This window comes from Poecilia formosa, unplaced genomic scaffold (genome assembly GCF_000485575.1).
Source record: "Poecilia formosa unplaced genomic scaffold, Poecilia_formosa-5.1.2 Scaffold214, whole genome shotgun sequence".
In the NCBI taxonomy this organism is placed as follows: Eukaryota; Metazoa; Chordata; class Actinopteri; order Cyprinodontiformes; family Poeciliidae; genus Poecilia; species Poecilia formosa.
Window position 1 is genome coordinate 190,767 of NW_006800153.1, and position 14,150 is coordinate 204,916.

The window sequence follows — 14,150 nt, forward strand, 5'->3', positions numbered from 1 at the left end:
CTAGCTATGAACACTCATGCAATTAACTATGATTAAATATTTTATTGCTGACTGAAGAAAACCTAGAAATCTGAAAAAAGTAAAACTGTCATTTGTCTGAGATTCAGCAAACAGTTCTATGTTTGACCATTCTAACTTTCCTGGAAGAGGAAAAGTTTCGACTGAACATTCTATTTCAGTATTGTGTTTAAATAGTCAACTATTTGTATATTGGGAGCATTAAATATGTGCGATCAGGAAACCCCTTGTTCAAATGAATGGATGTGCTTGCTGTAGAGAGGATGATACTTGTTGTGGTCCTTGAATGCATTTTGTGTTCACAATGGTTTTCATTGTGCAGCGTTAGGAGTTTGGATTTAATTCAAGACGAACAGAACTCTGAACATCGTGATGTGACGTGATAAAAACATGAATCGATGTAAGTAGTAATAAGTTACATAATGCAGCCATTCCACTACAATTAAAAAAAAAAGATGAACTTTGATTAGCCTTTTATTGTGGTCATTGACGCAGCTCGTCACGAAAATTGTGACAATGTTATGTGCCGTTTATGGACATCAGATGTTTTAAAGTTTTAATGGCATGCCTTCATCAAGGACAGGAAGAGTATGTAGGTCAAATCGGCATAACCTCTGCCAACAGAACACATTTCACAAAATTCAATCCACTGCTGACCAGTTTAGGAATAGTAGAAAAGTCAAGAGACTCAAAACCACCATCTGGGTTTGCTTAAAAATTCTTTTTTTTTTTTTTAAACTAACTGTTGATTTTGAATATAATCCTGTCTGAATTAAATCGACAACATAATTCTATAAATAGTTTGCATATGAATAACTAGAATATAATTAAAATTTATTCAAAATTTGTGTAAAATACAAAAGCAGAGTGATACTGTGACAATGTAGATGGTCATGACTGAGCTGCTATGGCGACAATGAAATAAGGTATACAATAACCAGTCTCTCACAAAGCCAAAAGTCAAACCAAAAACAGTAAACGCATAAAAAGCCAAACTTCTCTTTGCATCAGTATTTAATGTGACATTAAATAAAAGAAACATCCTTAATTTTCTACACCCACTTAACCTTTGAGGGTCACACATGTGAAAGGATTAAAACAGTTTACAATGTTTTATTCAGAACTCTCTTTTCGCATCAACAAGCTCAGTGGAACCAGGAAAGGATTAAGAGGTGGGAGGAAGTCTGACATGTCTGCGTCCTCAGACTGGCCTGAAGAGGTGGCTCCTCTGCCGGCAGCATCACCAGTTTCTGCCTCCTGGCTGCATCTCTGGCTGGGATCTCCAGTTGGAGCTGGCCCCCTCTCATCATGGCGCACAGTCTTCAGCTTTGACATCAGCTGCTTTGCAGGCATGGAGCAGTGAGGAGCAGAGAGACTCTGATGCATCTAAAACAAGGTCAGGAGGGAGAAGGCTCTCAGGTTAATGGAAACCAAGAAAAATTGACACATGCCCAAAATTTTGGTGAAATGACCGAAAAGCCCAGAAGTCCCTAAAGTAAGTTGAAACCATTCAAAGTAATAAATTTAAATATTGTGAAAGTTAACCAATGAAAATCAGTCCACATTCCTCACACTGTCCTCAGGGTTCGCACTTTAATTAGCATTACAGCTGTTTTCAAGCTTGCACTCAGGTCCGTCTGCCTAGTTAAAGGGTGACCAGTCACTGCTGTTTGGTGACATGGTGTGTACTGCACTGAACATGAACCACAGGAAGAGAAGGAGAGAGTTGACCCAGGAGTTTAGAAAGACAATGATAGACCAGCATGTCAGAGGTAAAGACTAGAGGACCATCTTCAAGAAGTTTGATGCCCCTGTGATTACAGATGCACGCATTATTCAGAGGTTTAAGGTTCACAACAGTGTAGCCACCTTGCGTTGCCGTGGTCGCAGATTGAAGAGAAGGAACGGTAAACAAAGAAGCTAGAACAAACTCCAAGAATATTAAAGGTGAATTCCAACGGCAAGGTACATCAGTGTTAGATCAACCATCCATCACTGTGAACTTCAAGGAGGAAACGTGTGCTATGGTTGAACTCTTTGGACATAATCCCAAAAGGTAAATTTGGAGCAAAAACAACATTGATTATCACCAAAAGAACACCATAGCTACAGTGAAGCCTGGTGGTGGCAGCATCATGCTTTGGGGCTGTTTTTCTTCACGTGGAACTCAAGTCTTAGTCAGGGTGGAAGGAATTCTGAACAGTTCCAAATACCAGTCAGTGTTGGCACAAAATTCCGTTAGAAAGCTGAAGATGAAGAAAAACTTCATCTTTAAGCACAACAGCGACTCAAAGCACAAATCTAAACCAACTAAAGAACGGCTTCACTGGAATGAGAGTGAGGCTTTGGACCCGAGTCTGAGGAGGGCTGTGCACAGATGATGACCTTGCAATCTGACAGATTTGGAGTGCTGTAATAAAAGCCAAAGATGCTGCAACAAAGTTTAAGGGTGTACATATTTATGCAACAAGATTATTTTAAGTTTTTTATTTTATATTTTTCCCATTTAAGGCTTTCAGGCTGTTTTTCAATTGAATTGCACAGTGGAAAAAGTTGCAAAATTATTCATCCTGCTGCCATTTTTTTTTACATCATGAAAAGCTGGTGTCTGAGCAGGTGTGTGTAGACTTTTCATATCCACTGTGTTCTTGCACAAGGAAGTGAACAGCAGGCTTCTGTCTGCCAGTGGAATCCCACACAGCAAAGTTTCCAAAACCACAGGCTGAAGGTTAGAAAGCTTTCCTAAAAACAGCAGAATGTACCTGGATCAGATGTTTCTGCAGGTTTTTGCAGTCCAGATAATGAAGCTCTTCTGGGAGAGACATCAGCAGGTCCAACACTATCGCACTTTCTGGACAGCAGAAGACAAAAAGAAGAAAAGACTGATTTGATTACTGTGGTTATTAAGATTATGGTATCATTTTTAGCAGTAAACTCTCTCTTGATAAAATGTTACAGTGACATATTTTTTCCTGACAAATTTTTCTAGGGTTGTTTTTCATGTTTCATCTACTGTGTGTGCGTGTGTGTGTGTGTGTGTGTGTGTGGTGGGTAGAGGTAGGACGGGGATGATGTCATCTGCTATCCCACCTACCTGCTCTTCAAAGAATCAAAAGTTAAATGCATTTAATTGGGGGGAATTAATAAAAGATTTTTTAATTGAACTTCTGAAACATTTATTTGCCTAAAGATTTCATTCCATGTGAATGTCAAAGGTAAGAACGTATATATGTAGAGCTAGCTCCTTGTATGACAATATAGTAATTGCATTACTAAATTTAAAATGGTACACTGCTTAATACACAATAGAAGCATAAGAAACCATTATGAGGCCTGACAGGAAACAACATGTTGCCATGGTGATCCATGATCCAGAGTGATGCTCTGGTATCTGTGGGAAGGCCTGAGAGATTCTGGGGAAAATAATATAACAGTTTTATGGCGACAGCTTCACAGTTCATTGTCAAGTGTACAAAAAGTGAACCTTGTGAAGACGACTCTGACCTGCTGATAAACCTCATGTATACTGACATGAGGCATATGGAGGATTAACTGATTGTGGTTTAGATTACATTCATGCAGACCTAAAAAAAAAAAAAAAAAAAAGCTACTTTAAACCCGATTACTCTTTTTAGTGCTCTGTTTTATTATTCATAACATTCTTCTCCATCCAATGTTTTGTATTTTGCTTTTCCTGGTCGCTAAGAACAACACTGGAAAAAACTGCAGCCTGGATAACTGTAGGCTGATTGCACTAGCCATTATCTTATCTTATAATTTACAGAGGGCATATATCACTTCCCTAAATAATCAGTTTAGCTTTAAACCAACGCAAGGTACTGACGTGTGTACGAGCACTTCTAACTTAAACGGGGAAACAGTATCTGTGCATCACCCTTTGGTTAAGTCCCCAGTTTCATCCATATATATGCTAAATATATCTAATGAGCCAGTAGCAAACGCTGCATGAAAGGTGAAACACTAAAACAATATAATGTATGCAGATGGTGGTGATCTCCAGCCCAGGAGGTGCTGATCTACAGCTGCTCCTTTAAAATGTGTTCTGAATACGTTTTGAGGATAAATTTTTCTACATTTTCCTGTTTAAACTATACAACAATTTTCTTGAGGTTTAAAAAAAAGGAGAAATACCTAGATTCTTGTATTACTGATCAAATGAATGATGATGATATACAGACAATGTGGACACATAAGTTGAGTTTCTGTTTAGCCCTAGTGTTAGCTCTCATTCACTCAAAAAATAATAAAAATACTGGTTGAGGGTTTTTTAAATGTAAAATATTTACTTTTTATCTTTTATACTTAAACTTATTTTATACTTTTAATTATGGGTTTTATAATTTGTGTAACAGTAGACCCAAGTTTGTTAATGAAGTTTGAAGACAATAAATTTGAGTAAATGTAAAACACAATTAAATACAGTTATCAAGAAAAAAAATACTCAAACTAATCTGGCCTTAATTAAAAAGCAGCTGCTCCTCAAACTGCCATCTGCAGCATCTCAACTAGCCTTTGACTATGCCATTCCAAAAGCTTCACTTTTTACACAGGAAAACATGCGGTATATGTGATGATGTCAGTAAAGGAGGCGGTCCTGACAGGGATCTTGCCATCAGATCACATTTAGTGAATAATTGCTTGTGATATAACCAGAGCTGCACTGACTGCAGTTTTCTGGTCGATCACTGATCTTTCAAAAAGCCTGATCTGCCGATTCACATTACCATTCTGGTCAATAATGATTTTTTATAAAATAACTAATCCCATCAGCCATTATAAATTCACAATATGTCTACAATGTAACAATATTGTTTTATTAAAAAACTTAACTGCACATGAGGTAGTGTTCTGAAAAATAAAGTTTTTTTTAACCGATGCACTTCTTGGTGTAATTTCAGCCCCCCCAGGGTCTACCATCTCATTTTATGAGCAGGTCTTACAGCTTTGGGCTTCAAATTCAGGTCAATTATCAAAAGGGATGAATGAAATAAAAATGTCTTTGAAAATATGTTCTGTCATTTAGAATTTTCCTGTAAGAAAAAAAAAAAAAAAAAAGAGAGATTTTAGTTTAAAACGCATATAGAGCAGGACTACCCGTGAGAAAACCCTGAGAAATAATTAAAAACTGTCTTGGGTTCAAAACAAACCTAGACTCCAAAGTCTATCCAGCTATGGACAAACATTTTCTACATTTTTATTTCAAAAACAGTGTTATTAGAAACTGTGCTCCTGGCTGTTATCCACCGGTTTTTGAGGAAAAAAAAAAGTCACTTGATTTGATATTAAATGATTAATGATCCGGTTACATTGAGCCAAAATAAAAATACTGATTCACACTCATCTTTAATATGATGCAGTATGACTGAACCTTGAAGGATAGACTAAGTGGTGTCTTTGATAAACTTCTTTTTGACTGTTTTGGTTGAGAAAAAAAAAGGATGACAGATTAAATTCTGCTTCAAAGTGCATAGAAATATGAACTTAAATTTGGACATTTTATGCAAATGTGTTCAATCTCAGTGTCTATTCTGTTTGTTTCTTGTTGACTGAAAGGTCGTCCAGGGTTCGTTAAATTAACAGATTTAAAAAGTACAAAACTTGAGAAATGTGAGACTGGGCTAACAGGTGATTTTTTTTTTTATTTTTATCCTTTAATGAAAATGCTTTTTTTAAACGTTAATGCCTGATGCCCTGTAATAACCTACAAATTAAATGGTCATGTCATATTTGGCTTGTTTTTGTAAGTCAATATTAACAGAAATGATTGTATTAGATATGATGTCACATCGTATTGATTGCAGACTTGTGAATTAAAATCCAATCAAGAAACTGTGTTGTTTACCAAACAAACCCATAAAATATCAAACTGTGATAAAGCAGCTGATTTATACCCCTAATCAGCACAAGCATTTTAGAATTTGAGTGAAGTTAGTTGATTTTGATTAGCTTAAAATAGCTCAGCCAAGAACATGTAGGTCACCACTGTTTTATACTGTAAAAAAGAAAAAAACAGAATATTAAACAGAACTCTTCATTTTCTCTTAGTTTTTCCTGAATGTCTGTACTTGGATGAATATTTCAAAAGCTAACTAAATGTGGCAGCTAGTGCAAACTAATTAAACCTAGAAGTTTGTCAGAGTATTGTAATACTAATGTCACTGATGTTTTCAGAGCAACACAAAGTTTCCCTTCATTAGATGGTGTAAAGAGGACCTTAGCATATGCTAAAGGTGCATCTCTGACTCACCCATGGGCGTTAGATTATAATCCTTACTGGGGTTTTGGACAACACTCAGGAACTTGTAGATCTTTTCAAAGTCCACAGCAAAGTTAACTCCAACTGTCTCTGGGCCGTCTACCGCCGCATGTTTACTTGACTGCCCAGACGTAGCAGGCAGCTCAGCGGCTGTGTTGGAGAGTGGGACTGTGGAGTGGGGAGAGGAAAAACTGGAGACGGGCAAACACAACACAACAGCAGACTGAGCCGCTGCTGAGACAGAGCCAGAGGCAGACGGAGTGAGAGGCTTTAGAGAACGAGGGGATACGAATGCAGGAAGCGTTTCTGAGAGCAGCGGGGCGGCTGGAGTTGGACATCCGGTTAGCAAAGTGGAGGCAGCAGCAGTGGAAGGAACAGCTGGCCGTTCCTGACGTGGGAGGATCCTCCTGGTTGGAGTTCTGACAGCCTGAGATGGTGCTGGCCGTCTCCTGTTCCCTGACCCGGCTGGAGCCGGAGCGATGAGCAACACAGCAGAAGGATGCTCACCTGGGCCGAGGCAGAGAGAGAGAGAGACTTTATGTTCAAAGCTAAAACTTTTTTTTAAAACTGCAAAAAGTACATATTTCAAACTTTATTTAGGATGAACAAGCATCTGAACCAACTCGAATTACAGAAAGTGAAGGCAAAAAATATTAACAGCTCTTGACTTTTTCCACACTATGTAACAGCCTTATTCCAGATTGGACTGAAAGAATATCTTTTCCTCAAAATTCCACACACAAATGGCTCATTCTGAAAATGTGGGATTTTTTTGTGTTTTTTTTTTTTTTTACATTTATTTTAAAAATAATAATAAAAAAAACATTGCATTTTTATGTGTGTATTTTTACGTGTATTCACAGTCTTTGCTTAAAGACTAGAAGAAAGATGAGAGACCACCGCTGGGTCCTAACTTTATAATCACTTCATTTCATTGTGTATGTGTGGTTGCTGGGGTGACAGTCGGTGGGTTTTGTTTCATGTATTCATCTGCTGAAGGTGTGATGGCACACAGTGGATTCTCTGTTCAACTTCTTCAGACTGATTACCAGTTAAACTGAATGAAAATAAAAATAAAAATAAAAACTGCAAAATCACAAAATCTTACCAAGTATCTTTGGTCTAGTTTCGAGTGCAAATATCTTAGTACACTTGAAATAAGACAAAACTAACTTAAAAGTATATTTTTAGCAAGATGTAGGAGCTGGTTTTAAGTAAATGATTCCTCAATATTGATGAAAAAGTTCTTGTTCCATTGGAGGATTAACTAATAAGATATTTTCCCATGTTATAAGTTAATTTATCTGACAGTAGAACTAGGACTTTTTCATCAATATTAAGGAATTATTTACTTAAAATAAGCTCCTATATCTTGTTGAAACATTACTTTTAAGTTGTAATAAGATATTTGCACTAGTAACTAGACCAAAGACACTTGGTAAGTTTGTGTTTTTGCAGTAAATGCAATTGAATATTTTATCAAAAAAAATCTAGCGCAACCTCTGATGCAGCCACTTGTTTGTTACATATTTTTATTAGTCATTTTGTGGAAATCAGTTTACCCTCTGACCAGAAGTTTTTTTCTTAAAAAAAAAAAAAAAAAAGGAAAAAACTAAAAAATTATAATACATTTGCAAAAGCAGGAATGGTTAAAATATCTAAGGGGGTGAATATTTTTATAGGTATTGTAGCTCTGCTAGTAATAAAATTGTTCCACATAAAACCAAAAGCAAGTGAACAGCAGTTCAGCTGCCTTTTAACCGACTGTTTTTCCAGTTGCACAAATCTCACTATTGGATGACTTTACTAGTAATAAAGCTTTATCAGATCTTTTTATTATTTTCAGCATTTGACCCTCTGGCAGGCAGCAGTGGTCAATTCAAGGTCTTCTCCTGGAAGAGCTTAGACTTTATTGTTTATAATGTTCACAGTCATGATGTTCAGACCCAGAGAGTCAAACTTTAAAACATAAAAATGGAGACTTTTACAGGTTTCATTACATCAGAGCACAATCAAAAGGTCTTTGACATCAAGAACACGATTTTTATTGTTCTGTGTTACAGTGGCTAATAATAAAAAGTAAAAAAATTCTTTGAACTCTTCAGATCTTTTTTATGATGAAACTTTAACAGTGCTTGTTATACATGGTCGATTCAGCAGTGAAGTAAAAAAATAAAAAACTTCCTGTCAACTTTTAAGACGAGGTGTGACGATGCTGCAGATCTTTTACAGGTCTGTTGGGGAGAGTGAATGCATGAATCCACTTACCTACGCAAGGCACTGGTCTACAAGCAGCAGCGGGTCTGGGGTCCTGCTTGGGCTCACAGTTCCTCAGAGTGCAGGGCTCTGTCGATGACACAACCAGCATCTGAAGGAAAAGGAAAGGAAAGGATGGTGGGATGTTTACTGGTTTAGTTTTGCGAGAGGTTTTCTTAAAATCGGACAAGAATCAAAACAGTTTATTTTTTTTTTTCCATATAACAGGACAGTGAAGCTATTGTGTGTTTTGACAGGGCTTCTTGAAAGAAGAAACGTAAAACCAGTATGAAAATTCACAGCTTGTTCATTTCAAGACAGCATAAACTTTACCTTGAACTTAGCAAATAGAGTGTGTGATGCTCCTCTAGATGTGTTCCTTCTTTAACGTCCACTGTCAGTAAGAACATTTTGAACGTAGGGAGACCTACTTCGTCAAAGATGTTGCCGTTCGTTTTCCTATAGCAGCCAAACTATTCCCACAGTGGGCATTATTCTTTTAGATGAGGCAAAAAGTTTTCTACACGGCTACATGGGGGGTGTTTGGGTGGTGGGATCCTGATACTGTATCTACACACAGCCGGATGTATTTACATTGACAAGAAAAAAAAGATGCTTATGCCGCAAGAATGGTACGATGGGAAGTTTTAGTGGTTTTGAAACCACGACTTTTTCAAATCGCGGTTACAGGCTCATGCCTGTGTGGCCCGATACAAGAAACTCTGCGAAGGCAGCTGCAGCATCACGAGTCTGTCCACGTTCAGAAACCAAAAGGCAGCATAGTCTCCCAGTGTCCGCCTGATAGTAGAAATATGTCGGTTCTGATGAAGATAATATACTGCGAATGGGACATAACTTTAACAACTTTGCTTATATATTTAAAGCCCTTTAAGCATTAGATCCATTTGGGTCAGGATCAAACTCAGTGAAATCTGCCGCACACGTTTTGCGCATTTTTCACGCGAATGCCGAGTCGTAAGCCATGCCCCTTTGGTTCTTTTGTTAGTCTATGGTGCTATGACCTCAAGGGGCACAAGTCACTTATATTTTAGTTGACCGATCACTTGATTGCTCTTGTTCTAGCATACCTGAGAGAAAGCAGCAGATATGACTTTCTCAAGGGTTCCAGCAAGAGTGGAGGCCATGTGTGTCCACTCTTCAATAGGCCTCCTGAACTGCTTCTCCTGCCAGTTCTTCATACGCAGCTGGAACCGTGCAGATGATATGATGTTGTTTTTCAGAGAGTCCACCATAGCACTGATCTGCGACGCAGGACAACACACCTCACAGGATTAGTTTTTGTGCTGACAGTTCACATTCATTTTATTTCAGCAGAGTAATCAGATGCATTATAATGTTTTATGAAAGACACAGGACTAGAACCTGTGACTGAGGCCTCTGTATGTGGGTGGCACTGCACCACCAATATTTGATTCCCCCTCCCCATCAATTGGTAGAAATTTAGACACATGGGCCCACAAACAAAAGCTGACTGGTTTGGCTCTGTTCACACTAGTGTTAGTGCTGGGATATATGGAGGACAGGGTAGTCAGGGGGCGTACTGGGGGCCACTCTTACTGACCGGGGTGCTGGGTTCTGGCGTGTGGCCAGCAGCAGCCTCCGGGGGAAGAGGTCGGAGGGTCAAGTCTTTGAAAGTCATTTCAAACATCACTAATATGAAAATAAACATCCCAAATTCTTAACATCAGTATAACAAAAAATACAGTCAATACTAACCAAATCATATTCACTTATTGTATGTTCAGCTTCTAGTATTTTAAATAGCAGCTTTTTATTATATAGGTGAGTGGAACAGAAACATAAACTGTCCAAACTCAAAAAAAAAAATAAAAAATTCCAGTACCGCCACCTAGTGGTATGTTTGAAGGAATATCTAGTATGTGTCAATGAAAGTTTGGTGCATTCAGTTGGCTTCTGTTGGTCTGACATATATGTGAGGCAATCTACTATAAACTCCCAGGTTTTATAATCTGTGAAAATCATGAAAGTAATTTTTTCTGTTTGTCAATTTTGAACAAAACTGCCATTATTAAACTCTTCATAGAGCCAGATTACTCTAAATATTTACTCTAAATAAAAATAGTTTCAGTAGATTTGACCAAAGTATCTTTTACCCAAATCTCTAAGTGTGATGTAGTGTACACAGGTTCCACTCTACTATTGTTCTGCATAATGTTCTACTATTGTTTTTAGGATTAAATTGAGGCAGACATCGGTTGCCAGCACTGACTTTAAATACGGACCACTGACATTTAATTGAATAGCAAATAAAATCCATGAAAACCTTTAGATCTTTTTCTAAACCATTCATACACAAAGCTTCTTACACCAGTGTTTCTCAAAGCTTTTCAGGCTGAGGATCACTTAACCCATGTAGCAAACACTCACGGACCACCTAACTTGAAATAACACAACATCTTAATACATACAACCTGAAATGAAAATGTTAGTCTCATAACTCACTTATTGTCATGAACAATTATCCTGAGAGCATTTTGAGTCATTTACATAATTCAATGTGGATTCTAAGCTCTTTAATGATGTCAAACAAATGGAAATATTATTAATGCACAAGTGTTGTGTGAATTAATAGCATTCATAACATTTAGAAGTACAATTAACCTGAATTGTTTTGGCAGAAACAAAAATCTTCTTCTGCACCATTAAATATGAGTGTATATATATATATATATATATACATATATATATATACTGCTCAAAAAAATAAAGGGAACATTTCACTTTAATTTTGCATGTGGCTCCAAATCCAGGCCTCCATTGGTTAATAAATTTGATTTCCATTGATGGTTTTTGTGTGATTTTGTTGTCAGCACATTCAACTTTGTACAGAACAAAGTATTCAATGAGAATATTTCATTCATTCAGATCTAGGATGTGTTATTTGAGTGTTCCCTTTATTTTTTTGAGCAGTGTATATATATACACACACACACACACACACACAGTATTTTCCAGGTCACCATGAGGTTTTTAGGTAAATGTGAGATGGGCTTTAATGTTCTTTTGAGTCAGAAGCGGTTTTGGCCTTAGCAATCTCAAATGGAGTCCATTCTGCCCAGCCAATCTTCCTTATTAAGTCCTTGTCACTAAAAATAACCAGTTTTCAAAATAACTAGTTTAGCCACAGTTACATTGATGCATCAACGGGTTAATGAATTTTCCCCCAAGGGGGATCCGTGGTTTCAGTAACTTTTTTCCACCAATGAGTTAAATTTATCACTTAAAAACATCCTGTATTTACTCAGGTTATCTTTATCCAACATTAAATTTTAGGATCTTCTGAAACATAAGTGAGACAAAAAAAAAGAAAAGAAAAAAAAGAAGAAGAAGGGAAAAAAAGAAAAACCTCTTTTATAAACTGTATTAGCCCCCGTCTCAGCTGCTACGGGTTGTTGCTGAACACACAACAGCTGAACTGTCAAAAAGCTAAAGGTTTTTGGAAGGGTTCTGTCAGACTCGTCTCGGGGTTACCTCTGAAATGGACCGAGTAGGAATGTCTTTCTTCAGGACAGCATAGTCAATCTCTTGTAAGCCTCCTCTGGTGGTCTGGCTGAGAGCTTTCAGGCCTTTCAGGAGCCTCTTCAGCTCAGGCCGTTCCCACTTACAGTTTGTTTTCCGGCAGGACTTCGGCGTCTCTGTCCAAGAGCTCAACTCTCGTTTAGTTCGGTTCCGAGGAGGGGGCTTCATCCTCACCGGTTCGTCGTTTATGTTATTAGTCAACTTCTTCTTCTTCTGTAGTTGCTGCTTCTTCTTGTGGTATTTATTGACGACTGGCAAGACACGTAATGGCGCATTACCGCCACCAACTGGTAAGTAGTGGCTCAGGATTCTGATACAAATAATACAAAACAAAGTTAATTAATTCATTCATTAATTAAATCCTTCCAAATAACCCATTTCCTGTTTTATTTTCCCGCCATTTTAATGAGTGTGCAGATCAGTCCAGTGTGTGTCCAAATCTAAGTCTTGACATTGTTATATCTTCTCTCCCCCTTTTCCCTTTAAATCTGTTTGAATTATTTGTCTTCTTTCGTCCTCATTCTGATGACTGTAACATAACATGCTGCATTATCATCTCCACAGCACTCATACTTTTAATTATAGTGTTTTCCTAAAATGAAAAGTGTGTCCAAATCTTGGACATGATTGTCTCTTCTCTTTGAACTTCTTAATTCTCAAGTCTTTCCTTTGGATTTTATAAAACCACAGTCCTTCCTTTCTTCCATTGTTTTTAACCCTTTCTTCTTTGTTTTCAATTTTAATATTTTTTTTATGCTTTATAAGAACTAAAAAAAAAATCTACTAATTTGGATCCAGTTCCAGGTTATCATGTTTCTTTAGTCGAAGTCATTCATTAATGTCAGTATTATTTCCTGTTCTTCTGTACATGCTTAGATGTCCGCATAAACGTTTATGCAAATATAGTTAGATAATATATTGGATATAGTGTATACATTATCTCTGTTTTGATGTTACAAGTTCTTTATATGGCGCATGTTTTTGTGTTGGAGCATAAAAATATAAGATATCCTGTTTTTCATTAGCCGCCATTGAGTGTGAGAAACTGTCAGGAATTGGCCAACAGGGGTCAGTATTGCTCCGTAAATGACGGACTCACGGCTGCAGGAATAAGCGCTCCGGGAAACGTTGTCAGGCCAGATTAAGCGACTGTAACCCTACACTGAGATGTTTTTTTGTTTGTTTGTTTGTTTGTTTCCTTGGAATATAAATGTGCATATTGAGTTACGTATATTTTAATTTAAATGAGCGGAGAGAGTAACATACCTTATTGTATTTACATCAATAAGTCCGCCTTCAGAGTACATAGAGGAGTGAATAACACATCAAATATATTTCTTCTACATTTTTGACGTCAGATGGTCACTATATTCTTAGGTTAAAACATAAGACTGCCATACATCAGATGGTCGTTCTATTATAACATCACCTAATCATGGTGTTCCTAGTTTAAGACATAAGTTTATTATCTTTCTCTCTTCATATGACATCAGATTTCTCTCCTTTTCTCATAACATGTTCATTCAGACCTGACAGTGTGAGAACAGACGTTCATCCTGTTTTCACCTAATTTCCCCTCTGTCTCATATTTTTTATAGTTTTTCTCACCATAATCACAGATGTTTATTCTAATTTGATTTATGCCTCGTTTCCACTGGGTGGTGTGGCACAGCTCGGTGCTATACGCTATTTTATGGTCCGGCGTATACAGGAGAATGTTTCCTTTCAAACGGTGAATGTTTCATGTTACTGATGCAGTGACAAACTTGAACTTCACTCCAACCATACAGTACCATTACTGTATGACGATAAACATAGGCTTTATCATGTCCAGAGGGTTGCTTCACACCACATTCAGTCATTTACACATTCACACACACACACACTCATATGCTGATGGTAGCAAGCTACTGGCAGTAGCCCGGTGGCTGCCATGCACCGGCACCACCACTTTTGTTTCACTCTTGTTGGTCATTCTGGTTTCTTTATTTGACATTTCTTATTTTTTCCCATAATTTCAACCCCTTGTAGTGTTTAT

The 14,150-nt window shown here is 37.4% G+C and overlaps 1 protein-coding gene across 1 annotated transcript; it reads right to left on the bottom strand.

Moving 5' to 3' along the window:
* Positions 1-835: 835 nt before the first annotated feature.
* On the bottom strand, positions 836-12,358 carry snapc2 (small nuclear RNA activating complex, polypeptide 2). The gene is made up of 6 exons (XM_016679519.1): positions 12,065-12,358; positions 9,640-9,813; positions 8,564-8,663; positions 6,287-6,802; positions 2,781-2,869; positions 836-1,404 (listed from the first exon to the last, which is right to left on the bottom strand). The coding sequence occupies exons 1-6, from the start codon at positions 12,278-12,280 to the stop codon at positions 1,132-1,134; spliced, it is 1,368 nt and encodes a 455-aa protein (XP_016535005.1). The 5' UTR covers positions 12,281-12,358; the 3' UTR covers positions 836-1,131.
* Positions 12,359-14,150: the final 1,792 nt, after the last annotated feature.